This window comes from Papaver somniferum, chromosome 10 (assembly GCF_003573695.1).
Source record: "Papaver somniferum cultivar HN1 chromosome 10, ASM357369v1, whole genome shotgun sequence".
In the NCBI taxonomy this organism is placed as follows: Eukaryota; Viridiplantae; Streptophyta; class Magnoliopsida; order Ranunculales; family Papaveraceae; genus Papaver; species Papaver somniferum.
The window spans coordinates 76,203,350-76,228,927 of record NC_039367.1 but is presented as its reverse complement, the minus strand read 5'-3'; the positions used below and the strand labels follow the sequence as shown (position 1 = coordinate 76,228,927).

The 25,578-nt window shown below is 37.7% G+C and overlaps 3 protein-coding genes and 1 long non-coding RNA gene across 4 annotated transcripts; 2 read left to right on the top strand and 2 right to left on the bottom strand.

Annotated features, from left to right (window-relative positions):
* The first annotated feature begins 144 nt into the window (after positions 1-144).
* LOC113315805 (histone-lysine N-methyltransferase SETD1B-like) lies at positions 145-1,044 on the top strand. The gene is made up of 2 exons (XM_026564054.1): positions 145-451; positions 878-1,044. The coding sequence occupies exons 1-2, from the start codon at positions 145-147 to the stop codon at positions 1,042-1,044; spliced, it is 474 nt and encodes a 157-aa protein (XP_026419839.1).
* Positions 1,045-17,989: 16,945 nt separating this feature from the next.
* On the bottom strand, positions 17,990-20,417 carry LOC113319500 (vicilin-like antimicrobial peptides 2-2). Its single transcript, XM_026567751.1, has 5 exons — positions 19,618-20,417; positions 19,312-19,487; positions 19,107-19,187; positions 18,754-19,011; positions 17,990-18,657 (listed from the first exon to the last, which is right to left on the bottom strand). The coding sequence occupies exons 1-5, from the start codon at positions 20,393-20,395 to the stop codon at positions 18,211-18,213; spliced, it is 1,740 nt and encodes a 579-aa protein (XP_026423536.1). The 5' UTR covers positions 20,396-20,417; the 3' UTR covers positions 17,990-18,210.
* An 844-nt stretch (positions 20,418-21,261) lies between these two features.
* LOC113315804 (vicilin-like antimicrobial peptides 2-3) lies at positions 21,262-24,595 on the top strand. Its single transcript, XM_026564053.1, has 6 exons — positions 21,262-22,864; positions 22,962-23,137; positions 23,228-23,308; positions 23,397-23,684; positions 23,780-24,101; positions 24,200-24,595. Exons 1-6 carry the CDS (start codon positions 21,262-21,264, stop codon positions 24,382-24,384), a joined length of 2,655 nt encoding a protein of 884 aa, XP_026419838.1. The 3' UTR covers positions 24,385-24,595.
* Positions 24,596-24,668: 73 nt separating this feature from the next.
* On the bottom strand, positions 24,669-25,460 carry LOC113317680. Its single transcript, XR_003343840.1, has 2 exons — positions 25,128-25,460; positions 24,669-24,939 (listed from the first exon to the last, which is right to left on the bottom strand). It is a non-coding gene; the product is annotated as an uncharacterized LOC113317680 (long non-coding RNA).
* Between the last annotated feature and the right edge of the window lie 118 nt (positions 25,461-25,578).

Sequence of the window (25,578 nt, the reverse complement as noted above, 5' to 3'; positions counted from 1 at the left end):
CTACACTTAGGTGCCAATAAGCGTGGAACCCAAAATGCTAAGTATGGAGGTGGGACATTACCGGGTGTTGTCATCCAAGAGGCTGTCAATACAGATAATGTTGACAATGTAATCGAACAAGTTAATGAAGAGATTGTGGAAGAGATGAGCAATCAAGAACATAATCAAGGAAATGAGGAAGAGATTGTGGAAGCTCCGCCAGCTGAAGAAGAAGAAGCAAATGAGGATGACAATGATGACGGTGAAGGAGATGACGAAGATGGAGATAAGGATGGAGATAATGAAGATGAATCGGGTGAAGAGGAGGAGGACTCGGGTGAAGAGGAAGAGGAAGAGGAACAAGCCAAGGGAGTTAAGAAAAAACCTAGAAAGACGCTTAAAAATCCTTGTGCTAGATATGCATACATTCCTGATGACAATTTGTGTTTGCCGCCAAAGAACCCAACTTATGGTACTCCAAGAGATGGAGGGGAGGTATTGTTTGGCTACAAAAACTCATGGGAAACCAAGATCTTTGCGACAAAGGTATTGAATCTTAACCATCAAGATTACTCGTTCATTTTATTATATTTTGACATACACTTTTCGCTATATATTAGTATATAAGATATGATGTTGTTTTTATAGGATCATAATAATGTTGTTCGTGTTTTGAAACTTCAAAAGAACAGGAAATGGAATATAGAGGATGAGTGTGATGAGGTCCAGTTGCCGGTATTTGATTGTGTACTATGGAATGCGATACAACATGCACACCAAAAATTTGATGTTGTCACTGTTTCTGCATTTTCCGAAAGGGTTTATCCAGAGACGGATACCTTTCATCTACTGTTTGGCGAGATGGCAATAACTCCGGATGATTGTCATCGAATCACAGGCCTACCAGTTACGGGTACAAGTGTTCGAGATGTCTACGATCCCTCGATGAGTTATGAACTTCTTGAAAAGTTGGTGGAAAAGTGTCTAGGATGGAATGATGTCAAGGCACAATGTGAGGTTAAACGAGCTGCAAAAGAGCCCGAGGAAGGTGATGAGTATAGTTAGTTCAACCCAGACCGGTCGTACAAGAAGAAGTTGAAAAAGATCAAGATGAAAACCTTGATAGAGGAGTTTGGAGGGACGAAAGATTTGGTTGCTAAAGGAAAGTTGGTGATGACGCCGGAGAAGACTAAGCACCATGTGACTGCTTATTTGTTATATCAACTAGGAACCATTTTCTTCCCCGACACTTCAAGTCACGTGGTAAATGCCCATTACCTCCAACTATCGGACCCCCTTGATGAGGTGAACAACTACAGTTGGGGCATTGCGGTTCTTTCATTCGTTCAAGCGGAGCTCAGAAAAGCTTCGAGGCTTATGAGTTGTTTTTTTGGAGGCTTATACACCCTTGTTCAGGTACCCCGTTAAATTATCCTTTGTGTGTTTCAAAATATATTTGCGAACAAACTGAACTTTGTTTTTGATAATTGAATGAATCATTTGTGGCTTCTTCTCATAGGTTTGGGTGTACGACCACTTCCCTAAACTGAAATGTGTTATGCTCACACTCCTTGTCCTTATGGGAAGCCTACAACTGGTAAATATGAGTTTTTGAACTCACAGGACAAGGGTAAGGAAAACAAGGTGTTGGGGTTGAGAGAGACATTGGATAATGCAACGGTTGAAGATGTGGTTTTCCATCCATACACCCTTCAATCAGATGAAGAAGAGGAAGATATTGAGCCTGTTGATTTCTCACCTATCGCGGCTTATAATGGACCGTTGTTTTATCCTGGCGGTTGTACAATGTATAATCCTCGAAGAGTATTGAGATAACTTTCTTGTGTCCAAAGTGTCCCAAATGAGGAAAACTTCAACTTCAAGGTGACGAAGCGTGGAAGTAACAACACAGAAAAGAATTTTGTTCCAAAATACGAACCTACTCCATCAGTGGACCATTGGAAGAACTTTGGGAATTATCTTATTCCAGCTGCAGAATGTCAAGATTCGTTTGATGAGCCAAATGCTGCTGACGAGGGATATATGGAATGGTATGAACATTTTTCTCATCCTCGTGTAATAAACAGTGTCCAACAAGCCCGTGTTGAGAAGGCGAAAGCGAAGGCAGTGGAGAAGGAGGCTTAGAAAATTATGAAGCATACCCCTACCTGTGGTGATGAGGCCTTGATCCTATGGAATGCGGTGGTAAGATATTTACTCTTATTTTTGCTTTTCAAAATGTTATAAAATATTGAAAATTAATAGTTATTTATGCTTTTGATTGAAAAAAGGTGAAGAAAAGTGCTAAATTGTTGAAGAAAATGATGGAAAAAAATCCGGAGTGGAGAGCCGATGAACACCTGAGAACAAACAGACCTCTACAACCAATGGACTAATGTTTTTTCAGCCAACATTGTTGATCCAAGCCAGACCATGCCGGTGAATAGGGGTCGCCGAGAAGGGAAAGGTTCAAGTCGGATGGTTGAACAACAAAGCAGTGGAGATGACACTCCTTGTGACGAAGGACAACCTAAAGCTCCTAAACGCAAGACTAGAAAAGTTTCTCGTAGCGGTCGTCGCCAATGAGTGATTGCAATAATTAGTAGTTTGGTTTAGAAAACTGTTTTATTAAGGATTTGGTACTTTTTTTTCTTATGTTTGGAAGACTTTTTTATTACGAATTTGGTAGTTTTTTTTTTAATGTTTGTGTGCTTCCAACAATTACTTATGTGGATTAGTCAATGAATTTCATAATTTGGATTCTAATTTGTGTTTTAAGGGATTAGTTCGGCTATTAGACTCATATGTTTTTCATTACATAAAAAATTCTATGAAACATTAAGGTAATTCGGTTAGTAAACTAAATTTCGTAAGCAACTGAACTTTATTTCTCCCAGTTCGGTTTGTTCGCAACTTAGCGATATAACTGAACTCAAGCTTTGTAAAAACATCTGTAGTTCCAGTGTTAGGTTCGGTTACCTGGTAAAAAATAGCAGGCAACCGAACCGAGGGGTTCCAAAACCAGACATAACCAGCTGAAGTTCGGTTACCTGCACAAATTTACCAGGCAACCGAACTAATAAGTTCGGTTACCTGTCATTTTTTATCAGGTAACCGAACCTAACACTGGAACTCTAGATGTTTTTGCAATTCTTTAGTTCGGTTATATCGCAAAATTGCGAACAAACCGAACTGTGAGATACTATAGTTCGTTTGCTTACGACATTTTGTATACTAACCGAACTTTAATTTTGAAATTTTAGTACTTGATCTGACACAAATAACGACTATTTTTTTAGCCGTTATACACCTCAGTGGTATATATATGTGTCTCTTACTTAACATTTTGGTTCAAAATCTTATAAAAATGGCAGCTACTAGTCCTAAATTTACTCTAGATGAAGATCTTTCTCTTTGCATAAACTACATACTATAATATCCAAAGAGGGGTGAAGAACGAAGAATTAATGGTATTATGAGTCAAAGTTATTGGGGGAAAATTCATGAGAAATTTTGCTCCGACACAACAAACCCTCACAACAGTGATCATATAGCTTTGTTCATTCGATTTGATAAGATTAAAGAGAGAGTTGTGGAATTTATGGCTTTATATCGGATTGTAAGGCGGTATCGACTTATGGGTGAAACATATGAGGACATTGTTTTAACAGCAAAAAATGAATGGCGACGATGGAAGAGAAAGGATTTCAAATATGAAGATCATTTCCGCATCCTTAAAGACTCTTTCATAACACGTTTCATATATTAAATGTTATGTAATTTTAGCTTTAGTATCACCCTAATCTTTTGTTTGTTATGTTGGTGTCGTATTTTAATTAATTATTGAACTTTTAATTGTTTGATTTTCATTAATTTTCAATTTTAACTAAATTATAGAACTTTTATGGCTCCCGAATTAGTCTAAATGCTCTGTCCACCTATACGTTCGGTTGTTTGTGCAAGTTATAGTACAAACCGAACAGGGATTTAGGTTTGTTTGTAATTCTGCGGAAACAACCGAACTGGTTTTTCGGTGGTATCTCAAATACATGAATATCACCGAACTGTATGTTCGGCTACCTGCACAATTTAACCAGGTAACCGAACCTATCACTGTAAAGCCATAAAACACTATAATACATCCAAAAATAAGATCAAATTCCAAAAAACACAATCTTTAATTCATAACATGATATTCAAAGCATACTTAGTTTAATTAATGGTACATTTAATCATCCTCAAGGCTAACTGACCCTTCGTGTATAATTTTCTCGGAATCCTTCAAAGCTTTCCACATCTCCATGTTATGCTCATACATAATGCACCAACCCAACATCGTGTCGGGATTAAATCCAGGCCAATAAGGGTTTCCACATATCGGAGGCAATGTACAATTATCTTCTAACCGGAGGCCTATAAAATGGTTGTTATTAACAAACGCAATCACCACTCTCCTACGTTTAAGTTGCTCGACACATATGGTTGTTTTCAGAGTGTATGTGAAACTAGCACCTTTTGAGAAATAGTGAACCACGCAATTGAATGCGTCGGCGATTAAGTGGCCACATATCGGCATGCCCATCCAATGATCCATTGTGGTTGGAGTGCCCCCGTGGAGGGAATTTATACCTAACAAACTGCACATTAAGAGAAGCATCCCCATCAGATTACATTGTCTTGTAAAATTCCGGTTTCTCCTTTAGATTCATCAACAACCTTTGTCGGACATAAGTGATTTGATCATCATTATATAGCTTGGCACCTTGAGTGAAAGGCCCTAGTTGTTGTACGACAACGTGGAAACCGCAATTACCATCCGCAGGGACGTCATCGGTGGATATGACGTACTTTCTAATATAAGGAAGTAGATCTTCCAAGTACCTTTTATCAAAAAAAGGTGGTGTATCAACAATTGGTGTACTCATTTCTTGGATGCAGCATATTGGATCCTTAAGCTTCACGTCTCGTTGAGTTGGTTGGCTAGGTTCCGATTGAGTAGGTGGGGTTGGTTGTGAGTGTAACATCGATCCTTTTTCTTCATATACCGTTCACTTGTTTCGCCCTTTTCAATAATATTCCTAGCCCTTTTTTTAGTATTTTCTTGGTACTTCGCCGCGGTATGCTCATGCCCCGAAGGATCTCTAGTAAAAGGGGTCATTTCACTTTTCCTCTTAGCCAACACCTTTGCATATTCTCTTACTTGTTTTTTTTTTGTTTCTTTGGTGCTTGGCCTACCTTTTCCCTTGCCTATTTTCAGTTCTTGGACATTCTCTGAAGTGTGTTGGATAAACGATTGGCCGCATGTCATCCCAAAAGATTTTCCTTTCGAGTTTGTTCATGTTTCGGTACATCTCGATAACAATTCTTCCCATTTCATTATCACTAAACTCTTCTCCGACATCGCCCTTTGGAGGAGGGACAAAACTTAATTATTTCCAATATGGATCTATATCGCTTAAAGAGATTATGCCATGTTCATAGTTAACTATCATATGGCGACAAGGGAGTCCCAAAGACTTCATTATGTTGCAAACACACACCTCATCCATCTTGGTTCCCCATATGTCAATCAAATTCACCTCTATCATTAACCTCTTAATGCAAGCATGTGAAACATTATAATGGAGTCCCTTGGACAACCTAAGGTCCTCCATTTTCTTGATATTACCATCCTCTTGTACAATCTTTTTGTACTTCATGATACGGCTTTTTTGAAACTTCTCTTTAATTCTATCAATCTCGCGGTTGAAGTAATTCTCCATTGCGTTAAACACGATCACAAAATTATCGACACTTCCAAAAAGATTCTTCTTCAACCGGTGGTGAGCCGATTCTACCAAACTTGTCGCTTGATTTCCAAAGTGTTTATGGTGGTTGGTAAATGCATAAACGAACCTCTCCTTGTGTGGTTCCAACCATTGCTCAACCACATACGTTACAATATCCTCGGGATATTCGGGGCTAGAACAATGTTCCTTAAATGCGGCAAGATTTAGATTATACTCTTCTTCGGTGAGAGACCAAGTCAATGACTCCCATTCACTGGAGAAAGAAACCAATTTAGCGTGATTTATAATGTATTGTTTATCGAATTCCTCTTTTGCATCCGCTTGTTGATCTTCCGGTAGATTACTAATCTCTTCAAATGCTTTCCTCTTTGGTGGACAAAGTTGAGGCTTGCACCGATTCATCACATTACACCATATATGGAACCTATAAAGAATATTATGTGCTAATGGGAACACTCTCTCTATTGCGTTCATTAATTCTACTTCATTGTCCGTCACTATAACCCCAGGGATATCATCATCTCGGTGGATGGCCTTCAATTGTTGTAGCGCCCAAGTGTAACTTGGTTCTTGCTCATCGATTAGAAAACAAAAATCAACGGTAAACGGTGACTTCGTCGACGTACGACCAACAATGTTCAACAATGGCATCTCGTATTTGTTAGTCTTGTAAGTGCAATCCATTATGAGAACTTCATGGAAGCATTGAACCAATTGAACACTCTTCGGATGCGCAATGAAGAGGTGCGTTATTTCTTCTTCCGGACCTACCTTCTTTTGAACCGCGTAACCTCTCTCTTGAGCCAAAAAAAATAATTGTTGCATCACTTTTCTATCCCTCCATTCATTCCTTTTAATTGTCTCAATTGCATTGTAAATGGTGGACAACAATGATACGTTATCCTTGTTATCATCCTTTAGTAAACGAAGCATGTTAAGTGGTGAAATACCCATTCTCCTATATTTAGCTATTTTCTCCATTTCTTGAGGAGTGAGCCTTGCGTCCATTGAATGTCCTTCAAGATCCTCCGGACGAGGGTGGTTATGGTGACCTTCCACCTTATCCATAGATAGAACCCATCCATTCCTTTTTTTGCACTTGCTAAATACTAGCTTGAACGAACATTTAATTTTCTTTGAGCACGTTGTGTTCTTCCTTGTCGTCTTTCCTTTATACACATAACCCTTCCTCTTGTGACTAGCTTCCGGATCTCCACTTCTCTCACAAACCATTTCAAAATGAGTTTTGCTTTCTTTTCCATTCAAAACTAATACGCACATGGCTCTCTTGGCATGCTCTCTAGCCCAATTCTTCGCATCAATAGGTTCATCGAATACCAAATCATTGACATAGTGATGGGATGTATCTTCGAACAACATACCAACCGGAGAAGGTTGATCATCCATTGGTATAGGTTGGCATTCAATCTACAAGAAATGGAACAACATCAATTGCAATCACAAACAAGTTCGGTAACATGAAAATTTTATCGCGATAACCGAACTATAAGTTCGGTTGGTGGAGCAATTTGATATGTAACCGAACACACAAGACGTACCCAAATAAATTGTTAAGTTCAAAGTTCGGTTACCTACCATTTTATACTAGGTAATCGAACATTGCCCTGTAACTTTGGTTTTTTTTATAGGTGAGTTCGGTTAGATACGTTGTTGGGTAAAAGTTTGCGAACCAACCGAACTTCTTACACTTGGAATAAATTTTTTTAACGTAAAGTTCGGTTGGATATTTGGTTGGTATAAACTTTGCGAACCAACCGAACTATGTACAACTGGTAAAATTATATTTTCACGTAAAGTTCGGTTAGTTATTGTTTGCAAAGCAACCGAGCTTCTAGACCCTAAAGTTCGGTTACATTGCGGACAAACCAAACATTACACTATACGACCAAAACCTCCATTAACGAGCAAGTTCGATAACCTGCATGTTTGGAGAACGTAACCGAACTACACTTTCAGATGTGTTTGGTTACATGTTCTTGACATATGGTAACCGAACTGGCCCAAATCAACATAAAAAAATTTCAATTTTTTGAAAGTTTGGAGCAATTAAACCAACATTATCTAAGTTTGAAGCATACCTGGTTACCCAAATGCTCTTCCTCCGGTTGTGGTTGGTAAAATCCATGGTTTTCATATTGAGATTGAGTTTGGGGAAGAATACACTCACCATCTAAGAAATAACTCATATCTGGATCATTATGAAGATTAACAAATACTCTAGGAGAGGAAGGAGATGAAGATTCAGATGTGCTATCTGTTAGAGCATAGCTCGGTCGACCTCGCATGCGTTGCTATATCAAGCATGTTTGTCAATGTTAGTGATCAAAACTATGAGTCTTGATTTCTAGTCTATTATAGTTAAGTCTCGGACTAGGATAAAAAATTGTAGTTGAGCTCAAGGATTTCATGGCGATTCATCATACAATGACGAAGATCTACATAAGGAACCGTGAAACTTCATCAACAAAAAGGTATGTGGAGACTTGAACTTATCTATTACTCAAAAGTCTATCTATTCTATCTCCTACTTCTTATGAGACAAAAAGTCGTATGCTATATAGACTGGATCATACACATTTGACATTTCGAGCTGAGTATTCACTACTTATCTTTTTCTCGAAATCGTGTGTTGGTAAAGCGTTTCGCTTTAATCAAGTTTATCTTCACCTAGTAACGAAAGTCATGAAAAGTTTCATTTACTTTGAGAATTGCTCTGACGTGAAACAGTCTGTGAATAACGACTATATAACGTCCTATGAGAATGTCTCATTGATTGGAATGAGAGTTTAGATTATATAACCATGTATTCCTTAATCCGAAATTTTCGAACTTTGTTGATTGAGAGAAACCAGAGAAATTGGCTTTGCCAATCCCGCGAACCCAGTCCGCGAACTAGGTCCACGAACTGACGGAAGTTCTCTTGCCGAGAATTTCTGCTGGAATTTTCCAAAAACTCGTTTTCATGTTTAGTCCGCGAACTGGCGGAAGTCTCTTTGTCGAGATTTTCTGCTGAGCTTGGAAAACTCTGCCGGTTTCCTTAAGTCCGCGAACTTGTTTGTGAGCTTAAGTGGTTATGATCTAAAGATGTGCTCTGAACATGAAACTTAAATTACTAAGGAATGATTTATGCAAACCGTGGCTATAAAGTTCATGAGCCGATTCATCGAATCAAATCATCTTTGTTTCAATTGTGTCTTGTGTAGTTACATAAGATCTCATAGCAATTGAGCAACTCTCTAACTAGTTCATTTGAGTCAATTTAACTAGTTATGGTGAAGAAGAACTAGGTTGATATGAATTGCTCATATGGTTAACCATTTGGGTTACTATGTTGAACCAACATACACGTACATGTTTGGGCATGGTTTTCACAAACCCAGTAAACATCTACCCAAATGTGTGTGACAAGCTAAGTTTTCGATCTAACGGTTGAGAAATATTAGCTTGAATCTAAATCAGGTTTTCATCTAATGGTGAACATGGATTGCTTTGTAACTAAAGCAAAACCCTAATTTGAAGACTATATAAAGGAGACATCTAACATTGTGCAAAACTAATCCCCACACGTCTGTGTGATACTAGTGCGCTCGCTAGAGTCGATTCTCCTTTAACCTTTGGTTTTCTTCTCTAAAACCAGGTTAACGACTTAAAGACTTCATTGAGATTGTGAAGCCAGACCGATACTACTTTTATCGTAGTTGTGTGATCTGATCTTGCATCTTCTATCGTACGAGTACAATCTATTGATTGGATTGAGATCGTGAGAGTTCTCCGATAGGCAAGATAAAGAAGTCACAAACATCTTCGACTCACTGTTTGCGATTCCCCGACAAACCGCTTGTGTAGTTAAGAAGGATTGCTGAGAGGTGATTGATTAATATAGGCTGTTCTTCGGGAATATAAGACCGGATTATCAATTGGTTCATGTTCACCTAGATTTTATATCTTAAAACGGAACAAAACCTAGGGTTTTTCTGTGGGAGAAAGATCTATCATTCGATAGACTTTTCTGTGTGAGACATATTTGTTTATTATCAAGTCTGCGATTTTGGGTTGCAGCAACTCTTAGTTGTGGGTGAGATCAACTAATGGAATCAAGTGCGTAGTATTCTGCTGGGATCAGAGGCGTAGGAGTACAACTGTACCTTGAATTAGTGGGAAACTGATTGGGGTTCAACTATAGTCCAGTTCGAAGTTATCTTGGAGTAGGCTAGTGTCTGTAGCGGCTTAATACAATGTGTATTCAATCTGGACTAGGTCCCGGGGTTTTTATGCATTTGCGGTTTCCTCGTTAACAAAACTTCTGGTGTGTGTGTTATTTCTTTTCCGCATTATATTTTTTATATAATTGAAATAATACAGGTTGTGCGTTAAAGATCATCAATTGGAAATCCAACCTTTGGTTGTTGATTTATATTGATTGATCCTTGGACATTGGTCTTTGGTATCGTCCAAGTTATCTCTCTTTGATAAAGACTCGCATATTTCCATTTGCTTGAGTAAAGATCAAATCGAGAGATTGAGATATAAACTCTTTGATATATCTTTTTTATTGATTGAGTCTAACTGTCTAGTTGATTCTCATAAAAAGTATATTGGAGTTTGTCCATACAGATTGCTAAGCGAAATATTGGGTGGTGTTGTTAGACCCCCACTTTTTCAATTGGTATCAGAGCAGGCAAACACATTAAAGACCTCATCAGTCTGTGATTATAGCGATCTGACTCTATGGACAAGAGTATTATCTTTATCTCTGATAAACGCGTCACCAGTAATAAAGATTCTCTCTCGTCTAATTCTATTAAAGAGAAAAGCTATTCAATCTTGAATATAGAAAAACCTTGTGGTTCGACGAGACAGATAAACAATGGCATGTGTGTTTTTGATCTTCCTTCGAAAGAGACCTTCTCTTCCAATGAATGGGATACAGCTGAAGAGAGTAATTTGAATCTAAACCTTCTTAGAATTCAAGCTGTCAGATTGGATCAGTTAAAACACCATGTCAATGTTCTCCTTGGTATTGTAAGAAATTGCAAAGTCCATGGCGATGTTGAAGATCAATCTTCATGCTTAACTCTTGAGGCTTGCCTCGAAAAATATGCCTTGGATATTGAACGCCGTTTGAATAAACTCTCCGTTCAAGGGTGTTCAAAGAAATCTAACATATCAATAACTTCTGATGCTTTACTATCGTAAGTAAAAACAGGTGTTCCTAATGTTACCACCAAACTTGGGATATTCTGTAAAAGAGACAAATCTTCTGATGATAATATTAACACAACATCCTCAAATCATTCTTATGATCAAAAGGTATGTCTGGTCTGTGAGACCAAGAGTTCTGTTAGACAAAAGAGAAACTATAAGTTGAATAAAGGCTCCTTAGTTCAACTGCAACACACCCTAGATTTGATTCTCAAAGGTGTGACTGACATCCGTATGATTGAGCCAATTGGCTTTCATACATATCCTTTGTATGCTACCAGGAAAATCAGTACAGTGAGTTCCTCCAATGTTCAAGGGAAGAATAGACGTCTTAATAAACATCGTCCTAAGGAGGTTCAACGCCCTGTCTCTAAAAGCAACCTTGTTCCTGTTGAGAAAGTCATCCCAGAAGAAAGGAAAATCGATGAGATGAGAAAAGACATTAAAGAGATAATTGTAAGATACAAAGAGCTTGCCAACATATTATCTTCTTCCTCATGTCAAGACACTTCTGGTAAGAATTCTAACTATGTCTCCTATTTTGATGACAATAAATTTTATGATAATTTCTCATGTCAGACAGGATCCCTCTATAAGACTAAGAGGAAAAACAAACTTAACCAAAAACACAAAAATCTTAATAAGCCTATGGCTCGTACTTGTGTTAATTAATCACAAGGTTCGTGAGCTTACTCATAAAAAACCATGTTGAGTAAGTTTGTGTTAAAAACAGGTATACTTGTTGCTTGCATCTGATAAGTTAGGCTATTTTCTTATCGTCCATAGCAAAACTTATGTTGACAGATCCGCCAAGAACAAGTATTGGTTAATTCAAAAGATTTTGTTGCATAGAGTCTTAAAATTTGTGTTTAGGTCATGTTTTCAAATGCCTTAAGGACTTTATTTTCAATGGGTATTTGTTGTACTCGAACGGATTCTATTCTGACCCGAGTCAACGTTTTTGATAAAACCCTAAATGGTCGTCCCCAAGAATAAATATACAACTTGTTAGGGTTACAAGTCACGTACATGTACTCCTGGTTGTTTTCGGATTTTCAAGAATGTGTTCTTCCTCTTCTTGTTATGGTGGTTTTGCAAAAGGATTTCTTGACAAAGGTGTTGAGGTTGATTCCAAGAGGAAGAGAACACTTGTAGATGAAGATCATCCCAATGCCTCATGCTTCTTTGCTTATACTCATGAAGATGTTGAAAAGGATGATATGATTTCTGCTGAAGTTGTTCATGACTTTCTCAAGTACTTTAGGGAAGCAAAAAAACAACTTGTTGATACTCTTAAAGGTCTTGATATGGTGAAAACTGAGTTGGAAAAGGTTGTGTCTGACCTTGGTCTCATAAAATCTCAAATCAAGGATCTTCGAAAAGAGAATCATCTCTCCGTTGATACTGAGAAGGCTGTCAATCACAAGCTTGAAGACTTCTTGTCTCGTATGGATCCTGAACCTCCCGTGTTCCTGTTCGCGGTTGAGGATACACCAGAATCCGTTTCCCTTTAGCTTGTCCTCTGTTTTATATACCTAGTATGTCTTCTTTTTGGATTAGTTGGAAGAATAACTAGCGTTTTGAATAGCGAAGATTGTGACTACGCATAGATATTTTTGTTTTCATCTTCTTATGTTATTTTTAGGTTTATTGGTTTTTAAATTCTAAAAATATTTGGAGGATGATATTATTGCAGTATTAATCTGTTTTGAAGTATTGCAATATTTTTATGGGATATGTATTGTTTGCGTCTGTGAACTTGAAGGTCCCATATTGTGTCAAAAGTAAAGTCATTCATAAATTGATATTCGTATTGATGAAAGGACGAACAGACTTTTGACAATTACAAAAGTTATGCCTATGTAGTCATTTATTTGATGGAAAATATGATGAAATCTTTTGTTTGACAAGGATAAAGTCTATTATGTCGTTATGCAAATAATGATGGAAAATAGAATAGATCCTTGTATGTTATCCACAGTATTGATCTTCATTGATCCATTTTGTTATGTTTTACCGTGAAGGCTCCATTGTGTATCTTATGTTGAGCACCTTACAACTATGTCGATTAATATTGGCCTTGTTGGTTGTTCCATGAGATGCTATATGTTGAGCATTTTGAACTAAATTAATCATCTTGATTGGTTATTTAGTTATTTGCTCCGAAAGTCTTCTTTTGTCGAGCAAAATCTTTTGACAATTAAATTGATTGCTTCGGTGATTAGTTTGGTTGTGTATTCCAATTAGATTAATTATAGGTTCTCTTGTAATTAATCTAGTTGAGTTTTTCATATATTCCACAAGTTCTTGTGTTGAGTATATGAACGGATATACTAATCATGTTCTATTGGTTGATGTAGTCGTATATTCCGTAAGGTTTTCCTTATGTTGAGTATTTGAACGATTAAGGTAGTCATCTCCATGTGGTTATCTTAGTCGTAGCTCCGTGAGTTTTCTTATGTTGAGCACAATCAATTAAATTGATCACTTTTGTGGTTTGATTTAGTTGCGTATTCCGATTAAATTAATCATTGTTTTACTTGTGATTAATTTGGTTGAGTTTTGGATATAAAAAATCATTTCCATGACTTTTGGTGTCCAATTAAAAAATCCTTCTTTTCTTTCGAAATTAAGGTCGCTCTTGTTGTTCTTTCGGGAATGACATCAAATGGGGGAGAGTTCTTTTGAACTTGTGCTTACTGGTAATACCTTGCGGGGTGTGCGACTTTGGAATTTTATAGGGGTTATCTTGTATCTTAAAACTCCTTGATGAATGCATTTAGCTTCGGCTTTATGATTTCATCTAAATTAAGTTGGTATGTATTTTTTCTTTTAGTCTATGAAATGTCTCTTGTGGAAATTTCATTATGATCCCGTTCTTTTACCTTTGCCAATTTTATCAACAAAAAGGGGGAGAAATAATGTAGTTCACACTACAAATACATATGGTTTTCGGATCATTGTGTAAGGGGGAGTGGTTTCCATGATCGAGATGGAGTATTGATTAAGGGGGAGTGATACATATCACCATAGTATTGTTGTTAAAGTCGTGATGCAATTGGACTTTGATGTTACATAATGATACTATGACACCGTATAATAATGATCGAGAATCTCGATTTCTCTCATTATTATAGCTACGGATCTTCAACAACGGTGGTGCTAAACTTACAACCTTTGAGATCATTGGAGTACTTGGAAGGACGAAGATTTCAAGGAACGTTGAAGATTAGACTATGGAATAGGAGCCACTAAAGTTTATCTTTTTTGTATTCCATATGTATTAATAGTTTTGTCACTAAAATTGACAAAGGAGGAGATTGTTAGAGCATAGATCGGTCGACCTCGCATGCGTTGCTATGTCAAGCATGTATGTCAATGTTAGTGATCAAAACTATGAGTCTTGATTTTTAGTCTATTATAGCTAAGTCTCGGACTAGGATAAAAAAGTGTAGTTGAGCTCAAGGATTTTATGGCGATTCATCATACAACGACGACGATCTACATAAGGAACCGTGGAACTTCATCAACAAAAAGGTATGTGGAGACTTGAACTTATCTATCACTCAAAAGTCTATCTATTATATCTCCTACTTCTTATGAGACAAAAAATCGTATGCTGTATAGACTGGATCATACACATTTGACATTTCGAGCTGAGTATTCACTACTTATCTTTTTCTCGAAATCGTGTGTTGGTAAAGCGTTTCGCTCTAATCAAGTTTATCTTCACCTAGTAACGAAAGTCATAAAAAGTTTCAATTACTTTGAGAATTGCTCTGACGTGAAACAGTCTGTGAATAACGGCTATATAACGTCCTCTCAGAATGTCTCAATGATTGGAATGAGAATTTAGATTACATAACCATGTATTCCTTAATCCGAAGTGTTCGAACTTTGTTGATTGAGAGAAACCGGAGGAATTGGCTTTGCCAAGTCCGCGAACCCAGTCCGCGAACTGACGGAAGTTCTCTTGCCGAGAATTTATGCTTGGATTTTCCAAAAACTCGTTTGCGTGTTTAGTCCGCGAACTCAGTCCGCGAACCTAGTCCGCGAACTGGCGGAAGTCTCTTTGCCGAGATTTTCTGCTGAGTTTGGAAAACTCTGCCGGTTGCCTTAAGTCCGCGAACTTGTTTGTGAGATTAAGTGGTTATGATCTAAAGATGTGCTCTGAACATGAAACTTAAATTACTAAGGAATGCTTTATGCAAACCGTGGCTATAAAGTTCATGAGCCGATTCATCGAATCGAATCATCTTTGTTTCAATTGTGTCTTGTGTAGTTACATAAGATCTCATAACAATTGAACAACTCTCTAACTAGTTCATTTGAGTCAATTGAACTAGTTATGGTGAAGAAGAACTAGGTTAATATGAATTGCTCATATGGTTAACCTTTTGGGTTACTATGTTGAACCAACATACACGTACACGTTTGGGCATGGTTTTCACAAACCCAGTAAACGTCTACCCAAGTGTGTGTGACAAGCTATGTTTTCGATCTTACATTTGAGAAATATTAGCTTGAATCTAAATCAGGTTTTCATCTAACGGTGAATATGGATTGCTTTTTAACTAAGGCAAAACCCTGATTTGAAGGCTATATAAAGGAGACATCTAGCATTGTGCAAAACTAATCCCCAAACGTCTGTGTGATACTAGTGCGCTCGCTAGAGTCGATTCTCCTTTAACCTTTGGTTTTCTTCTCTAAAACCAGGTTAACGACTTAAAGACTTCATTGGGATTGTGAAGCCAGACCGATACTACTTTTATCGTAGTTGTGTGATCTGATCTTGCATCTTCTATCGTAAAAGTACAATCTATTGATTGGCTTGAGATCGTGAGAGTTCTCCGATAGGCAAGATAAAGAAGTCACAAACATCTTCGTCTCACTGTTTATGATTCCTCGACAAACCGCTTGTGTAGTCAAGAAGGATTGTTGAGAGGTGATTGATTAATATAGGTTGTTCTTCGGGAATATAAGACCGGATTATCAATTGGTTCATGTTCACCTTGATTTTATATCTTAAGAAGGAACAAAACCTAGGGTTTTTCTCTGGGAGACAGATTTATCCTTTGATAGACTTTTCTGTGTGAGACATATTTGTTTATTATCAAGTCTGCGATTTTGGGTTGCCACAACTCTTAGTTGTGGGTGAGATCAACTAAGGGAATCAAGTGCGCAGTATCCTGCTGGGATCAAATGCGTAGGAGTACAACTGTACCTTGAATTAGTGGGAGACTGATTTGGGTTCAACTATAGTCCAGTCCGAAGTTAGCTTGGAGTAGGCTAGTATCTGTAGTGGCTTAATACAATGGGTATTCAATCTGGATTAGGTCCTGGGGTTTTTCTGCATTTGCGGTTTCCTCGTTAACAAAACTTCTGGTGTTTGTGTTATTTCTTTTCCGCATTATATTTTTTATATAATTGGAATAATACAGGTTGTGCGTTAAAGATCATCAATTGGAAATCCAACCTTTGGTTGTTGATTGATATTGATTGATCATTGGACATTGGTCTTTGGTACCATTCAAGTTATCTCTCTTTGATAAAGACTCGCAGATTTCCATTTGCTTGAGTAAAGATCAAATCGAGAGATTGAAATATAAACTCTTTGATATATCTTTTTTATTGATTGAGTCTAACTGTCTAGTCGATTCTCATAAAAAATATATTGGAGTTTGTACATACATATTGCTAAGCGAAATATTGGGTGGTGTTGTTAGACCCCCGCCTTTTCACTATCATCAATTGAATCATCATTTGAATACTCAAGATTAGTGAACTCAATTTTTTTTTTATTTTCCATGTTTTTCTTCTTCATCTTCTCTAACTTTACTCTCTCAATAATTCTACTTCTTTTTAAAAAATCTGATTTTTTAATCTCAAATCTTTATTAAAACTCATTTCACTAATCAGACTAACTAATATTAACACTAACTAATCATTACCCAAAAATAATCAGGAGAATAATTTAGGTATTATAATAAATATCTAGATAAGGGGTGACCTAGATTTACTTCTAATGTCTTACCAAAAATGAAAGAATGATCCCAGAAAAAGAATGTTCTAATGTCTTACCCAAAATAAAAGAATGATCCCAGAAAAAGACTGGTCCCCGGAAAACAATTCAAAATAAAAGATATTTGCCCAAATACAAGAAGCTAAAATTTTAAGGTAAAAAAAACAGGCCCACTAACAGACCCACTACTTACACTTAACCTTCCTTTTCATCCAAATCTATAATACCCAACATTTCAACTCTTGGCAGACATTAAGGTCTTCCAAGATGTATTTTTGAGGTCATCCAAGATTTATTTGTCTAAACTCCAAGATGTACTTTGAGGTCTTCCAAGATGTATTTGTCTAACTCCAGCTGCTAAAGATGCTCCCTTCTTTGCCATATTATCTGCAGAAAAATTGAGTTTCCTGTAACAATGTTTGATATCTTATTACGTTGAGCTTCCTTGTAGCAATACTCCATCTTCCCTTAAAAAACCATGGAACCCTTCCTGAGCAAATTCTGCCAGAACAATCCAGAACAGTCTTAGAGACTGATACAATAATTATCTTCAGCATATTCCATTGCACAGCCAGCTCCAAAACACACATAATACCATAAGATTCTGCAAGATAGTTAGAAGCAACTCCAATATTCCATTGGACAGCCAGCTCCAAAGCACACATAATACCATAAGATTCTGCAAGATAGTTGGAAGCAACTCCAATGCCACCAGTGAGAGCACCCTATTTCAAGTCAAGTAGTAGTTATGAGTGTGGCGGCTTAGAAATGTTTTCTTTTTTAGAAAAAAGGTTCTGTTTCTTTTCTAAATGTTTTTCTTTTTTAGAAATGTTATTAATGTACAGCAATCAAAGAAATCTTAGCAATCGGGTACAAAAAATCTCTTAATAAAAAGCACAAGAACAGTAGACTTGATTTGGTCTTCGCAGGTTCACTGATAAAGAGCCCCAAAAATTTCAATTGCCAAAGTAGGAAAGAAACCAAGAGCAAACTCTTTTATTCATAGCAGAGGTTAATTTACAACAATCTACATTGTGGTCGATACCCACGGACAACTCTCATGAGAGCTTACTAAAACCCAAACAGTGCCCCTAGTTAGCTTCTTAAGTAATTACATGCTTCTCTCTCTTAAACCTTCAGCCTATTAGAACTGAAGTGTAGCCTCTTTTTAAGTAATAATCTCTCCAGTCTTGGTTTTCATGCGACAGCGCGACCCCGTTCCTGACGTTTGTTTGGACCAGGGAAGAAAAAAGTCTCCTCTTGGTTATTCAAAATCTCTTCCACTTCTCTTGCTGGTATATTGAAAGCCATTTCTTTGGCTTGTCTCTCGATCTGGTTGAAGACATTGTTCCGTCCTGCAAGTAGAACCTTCTCACTGTTCCTTGCATTGATCTCGAAGCATAATATCTGCAGATTTTGATCACCCGAAGCAACGGCCGCAATTGGGTGTCCAGCTGGAGCGACGATCACATCACCTCGTGACAATTTTGCCCTTACTTTCTGATACCTTCCACTGCTTCTTCCAGTGGAACCAGAAGAAGATGAAGACAAGTGAGGACATGCCATCTCAAAGTATCCGTTGCCTTCGACCACCACAGCAATCTTTGTTGCCCTAGAGTTGTAGTATGGACCAGCCATTCCTCCCTAAATGAAAATTCAATTTAGGAATCAGCAATTAATGGTTTGAATAGTTTAGCTACAAAAAGTATTTCGAATCATCAGCAATTAATGAAAACTTACACTTGTAATGTTGGCGAAAGTGAGGGCGACGTCGAGGTTTTCCAACTGTCTGTATTGGTTAGAGGTAACTTGATATAGCTGTCCGTAGTTGTTAGAGTGCATTGGATGATGGTGGAGAATGTTATAAGGTCCATTTGATTCGCTACCAAAAGGCCAGCGGCTGTGAGGGCTTAAAGCTCTAATCTGTTCTACAGATGCCTTCACGATGGCTCCTCTCCTCTGTTGTCCAAACAACCTCTGTAGCCTCTCCGCATTAGTCTGTTTTCATATTTTAAAACCATGCATGAAACAAATTAAAATAAGAACTAGAAAATTAAAACGATGATACAAATAAATGAAATTGTAGTCACTACATTGAAGGCTGCCTGGAGAAGTTCATCGCTGAAGCTGCTGTAATATGATTCGGGGTCCTCGCCTCCAGGGCCAAAGAACACCTGACATTCAAATAATCAAAAATCAAACATAAGAGACAATTATGTCATTGAGTTGAATAAAAAAACAAGTTTATCTCTAATCAACGAAGACATGAAATTGCAGTAAGCCAGTAAGTGCATGTACCCCAACATGGCCAGGAGTGAAAATTGTCTGAAGGAGCTTAGCAAGAATTAGCTTCTCATTGTTGTCTTTGTTAATCAAATACACTACAGTTCCTGCTGGAACCCTCATTACATCTCCACGTTCAAGATTGTGCGTTTCCTTATCCTCTTGACGCACCATGGTGATAGATCCCCGCCCTACAATTAATTAACCAAAACCATTAGAAGTTGGTATATTCAGTTGTGATGATTTCAAATTGATATTCTTAATACATAATAGACCGTAATAACTTATATGTAATAGAGTATATAGTAAAATAGAACGTACCTCTAACAACAAAGAAAAGAGTGTCGGCATCCTGATGGTTCGGAACGATGAAGGTATTTGGGTTAGCTTCTAAGAAAGCAACACGATAGTTCTCGAGACCTCTTAGTAACTCAGATTTTTCTGTGAATTTCTGAAGTAACCTAACATGACCTTCTGAAGTCCTAACTGGAGTACTGAAGTGTTGCTCACTGAAATGGTAAGGGTTATTTTCTTGTTGCTCTTCTTGTTCTTCTCCTCTACCTCTCCAATCTCTATTACCATGTCCTCTTTGTCTCTCTTGTTCTTCTCTTCTCTCTTCACATTTTCGCTCACAGTCTTGCAGACGTCGTACACCTCCAGCCCTCTGTCGTTCGCACTGGCTAATGCATCGGTCGTATTCTTTCTTAGGACTAGTTTCATCTCTTTGTTCTCTTTCCCGCTCTTCTCTTTCTCGCCCCATCTCTCTACGTCTTTGCACACAACGCTGGTGACATTGTCGTTGTTGTCCTCTCTCATACTTCTCACACTTACTCTCACATTGTTGATACTCTCGTTGAGGATCAGTGCGAGTATTGAGTTCATCTCTTCCTTGTCTTTCTCTTAGTTTTTCTTCACATCTTTCTTCACATAATTGTTGTTGTTCCCTTGGAGTTCTTCCTCTTTGTAACTCACAACGTGCTCTACATTCTTCAAACTCTCTTAGTGGATCTACATTTTCATAACCAAGTGAAAAACTTGTAGAGACAAGAAAGATTAGAGAGACGAGGAAAACAAGTAAAGTGAGCTTAGTTTTGATCATGGTTGGTTTGATAAGTTTTTCTTTTTCTTTCGATGGGTGTGAGGTGACTATCAAAGTTTGCTTTACGTCATGAACTTATAGAGAGGATGAAACTGCTGAATTCATTTAGAGATTGGATTGATATTAACACTTGGCGTGCCATGAATTCATGCGCATAGACAAGTGTACATTTAACGTGTCGAATTTTAGCCGAGTCCGTACCTGGAAATGTTGTCGTATCTTTTCTGCATGAGAGATGACGTTTCATGCACGTGGTACGGATTTAACCCATCAAAAACAACAAAAACTTGTTTCTTTCCTTCCATATTTATCTTCTTTCAAGGATAAACTTTGAGGACTTGGATTACCTGTGTCAAGAACGATTGCTGTAACTTGTAAAAAGAAGGATCAGATGGTCCATAGTTAATGGGGTATATAATCGTGTAGTTATTATAAATAAACATCAAGCTTCTGAAGCTTCATGGCACACTAGATTCGGTTCCATGTAGGGACAAAATCAAGAGAATACTTTGTAGTAAGTGCTTATCGGTTTCCAGTGACTACGCGACGAATCTCAGAAAGATGGTCTTATCCGTCCTTAATGACGGCATCAGCCTCCGAATTGTCGTGTCGCCACAAACTTATCTATTCAGACGTGCTCGTCATTGTTTTTTTATTACCTAACGGTGACACGTGAAGTATCAGTCTGGGTGCGGCGACGCGTCCATTTTAAGCAGACACCTCACGTACCTACTAGTCGGTATGCATGAAAGCTTAATGAGCCAGATGTTGAAATTGGTTACATGCTTTCCATCTATAAATTCAGTACGATTTTGCTCATATCAAATTCATCCATCGAACCATCTTTCTCCTAAGGTTTAAAAACAATGGCATTCAAAGCAAAATTTTCTTTGCTAGTTTTTCTCTTATCGTTTTTTCTTTTCTCTGCTGCTTCATGTCTTGGTCAGAGAGATCCACAGCAAGAGCTTGAACAATGCAGGCAGTTGTGTGCTCGTCAGCAACGATTCAGACAACAACAGTGTGAGCAACAATGTCAAGAGAGGTTTGAAGAGCGACAAAGGGAGCAAGGACGTGATGAGAACACTCGCGATCCTCAACAAGAATACCTACAATGTCAGCGTACCTGCCAACAACAAGAGAGGAGCCAACAACAACAGTGTCAGCAGCGTTGTGAGCAGAGACGTAGAGAACAAGAAAGAGAGCAGCAACGAGATGAGCAAGACCCGCAAAGAGAGTATCAACAGTGCCAACCTAGGTGCCAACAACAACCAGGCCAACAACAACAATGTGAACAACGTTGTGAGGAAAGACGCAGACAACAGGAAAGAGAGCTACAACGCCATGAACAATCTCCACAGAGGGAATACCAACAATGCCAGCGGCGTTGCCAACAACAACAACAATGTGAACAACGTTGTCAGGAAAGACGTAGACAACAAGAAAAAGAGCAACAACGTGACGAACAATCTCCACAGAGGGAATACCAACAATGCCAGCGTCGTTGTCAACAACAACAAGCAGGTCAACAACAACAATGTGAACAACGTTGTGAAGAAACACGCAGGCAACAGGAAAGGGAGCAACAAAGAGACGAACAATCTTCACGGAGGGAATACCAACAATGCCAGCGTCGTTGCCAACAACAACAACCAGGTCAACCACAACAATGTGAACAACGTTGTGAGGAAAGACGTAGACAACAAGAAAGAGAGCAACAACGCGATGAACAATCTCCACAAAGGGAGTACCAACAATGCCAACGCCGCTGTCAACAACAACAACCAGGTCAAGCGCAGCATCAATGTGAACAACGTTGTGAAGAAAGACGCAGACAACAGGAAAGAGAGCAACAACGCGAACAATCTCCACAAAAAGAGTACCAACAATGCCAACGTCGTTGCCAACAACAACAACCAGGCCAACAACAGCAATGTGAACAACGCTGTGAAGAAAGACGCAGGCAACAGGAAAGAGAGCAACAAAGAGATGACCAAGACCCACAAAGGGAGTACCAACAGTGCCAACGTAGGTGTCAACAACAACCAGGCCAACAACAACAATGTGAACAACGCTGCGAGGAAAGACGTAGACAACAGGAAAGAGAGCAACAACGTGATGATCAATCTCCACAAAGGGAGTATCAACAATGCCAACGTCGTTGCCAACAACAACAACCAGGTCAGCAACAACAACAATGTGAAGAACGTTGTGAGGAGAGACGTAGACAACAGGAGAAAGGACAACGTGATGTACGACATGGCAACAACCCTTACTTCTATGATGAACAGAGCTTTATTGACCGTTATAGCACTCAAGAAGGTTACATTAGGATTCTTCCAAAATTTACTGAGCAATCAAACCTTCTTGGAGGGATTGAGAACTATCGATTAGCAATATTCCAAGCAAACCCCAACACTTTCGTAATCCCTAGCCACTGGGATGCTGATGCCGTTCTCTTTGTTGTGAAAGGTACGTTAGTTTACAAACTTAACCAATTTAATAATTAATTGCAATAATTAATATCAACTCAGTGTTGAGTTTGACTTTCAATGATTTGTAATTACAGGTAGAGGAACAATTAGCCTGGTGAGACAACAAAACAGGGAATCATACAATCTTAAACAAGGAGATGTTCTTAGAGTTCCTGTAGGTTCATTGGTGTACATGATCAATAGAGACAACAGTGAGACACTTCAAATTGGAAAGATTTTAGTAACCGTCTCTACACCAGGGCAAGTCAGGGTAAAATTTCTTAAGTCTATAAACTCGTATTCAATGACCTTTTTGCTATGCATAATTTCCTATAACTGATCTTGTAATTTGTTTCAACAGGAGTTCTTCAGTTCCGGTGATCACGAACCCGAGTCTTTCTACAGAGTCTTTAGCAATGACATACTTGAGTCTGCTTTCAATGTAATACAAATATAATCATCTTAATTTTCTTTTGTAACTAAAGAATAAATATTAATATCTAAACTCAATTTTCTTTGTATTATTGAAGACACCGAGAGAAAGATTAGACCGATTATTTGGACAACAGACACAAGGGGTGATCATTCGAGCTTCTCAGGAACAAGTAAGAGAATTAGGCCGACACGCTTCATCTTCATCCGAGGAAGGTCACTTTTGGCCTAAAAGAGGTGGTCAGTCGAGCAGTGGACCATTTAATATATTGAACAAACGTGCCACTTACTCAAACAACTACGGTCAATTATACGAAGTTGATGGCAACGAATACAAGCAACTCCAAGATCTTGATCTTGGTGTTTCCTTCACCAACATCTCCCAAGTATGAATCAGTTTCTACTAATATTTCAAGATTATTTTTTTTTGTAGTTACAAACTTTTACGATGTATCAACCTTTACCCTTTACAAAATTACAGGGAGGAATGTTGGGGCCTTACTATAATACTAGGTCCACGAAGGTGCTCTTAGTCGTAGAAGGCAATGGTAGGTTTGAAATGGCATGCCCACATCTATCAAAACAAAGCCAACGACAACAGAGAGGACGACAAGAATTTGAAGAAGAACGAGAACAAGGACAAGGAGTTCATTATGAGAAAGTTAGCGCAAGATTATCTCCACGCTCAGTTTTTATTGTCCCAGCAGGTCATCCAGTAGCTATTGTTGCATCTCAAAATCAAAATTTGCAGATTGTTGCATTTGAAATTAATGCTCAAGGAAACCAAAGAAACTTCCTTGCAGGTACACACAAATTATATCCTAATAATTTATTGTTAGTGTTAACAAGTTAATCATTTAATTTACTACTGAAAAATTTATTTGTCTTTGTTTTATAACAGGGAGGGAAAGTGTAATCAACCAGATGGAAAAGGTCGCCATGGAGCTTGGGTTCAATGTACCATCAAGTGAAGTGCAAGAGATACTCAACAAACAGAGGGAATCATTCTTCTTACCAGGACCTAACCAACGCCAACAACAAAGAGGAAGCCATGGCTTATCTATTTTGGATTTTGTTGGGTTTTAAAAAATAAAGTTGATCGAGCCGAGAATAACCGAAGTAGTATCTAGTTTTCAGTAATAATGTTGTTATGTATGGTTGAGTTTTGAGCTAGTTTTGCGTATGTATAAACGGGACTATATGTATGGGTACCGTGTGTGCGTATATGTGAATAAATGAATAAGGTCAGCTTTTCGCATATTTTCAAACGTATTGAATAACAATCTAGTGGTGTTAAATTTCTTACTATCTATATAGTATTTTCTTGTTGATGGATTATATAAACAATTAATGCAACAGAAAAAATTGCATCATGGACAAACAATATATATTATTAGACAAATTTCTTTTTTTGATAATCGGAAACGGTTACATCATATATATCCACTTAATCGTTTACAACATCACAACAAAAAGACTATCATGAGATGATCATATCAAATAAGTATTTTTCATCACTCACCACACCTTTGTAAATTTTAGAGATTGCTCATTTTAATTTCCATAGATGGATCAAATGTCGAAATTAATATGTGATCAACTCTTTAAGGCTTCAATGTTTAAAGATATTGTCGAACTTGTCTGCAAAAAAAACAACAAAAAACAACAAACATAAAAATAACACTTAAAAGACGACAATGCATGCATCACAACAAAAAAAAAATTAATGTCAAATTATTTATAGATTACGTAAGTAAGTCATTACAAAAAAGTCAATTAAAAATATTATGAATAAGCATGTTTAACAAAAGTAAGTAAAGGTAGCTTACTGAATTTCTCAAGTTCATTGCACATTTGGTCGCATTGGATTTCAGAGAGAGAGTTTCCTAGTCCCTTTGCTTTCGAAGAATCAAAGCATTTCATGAAGCATACTTTGTAATGATCATGACCATCATCACCATGAGCTTGGGTGAACTGCACCACCACGGCAAGAACCATAAAACACATCAACAAAACTGCAACATTCATTTTTCCTGTCATTTTATTTGTTGTGATTGAATATTTAGAGGAGAAAAGAGAAAAAAAATGGTAATAATTATTTACAATTATTAAATATTTTTTTCTTCTTTTTTCCTCTTTTTCTTGCTGGGTGAGAAGTATTGTGTGAATAGAAAATTGTATTTATACACCTAAAACGATGCCTTTTTTTAGACTAATGCCAGATTGGATGAGAAATTGTGGGTTAATTTCTTCAATGAAATTATGAACAAGAATAATTGT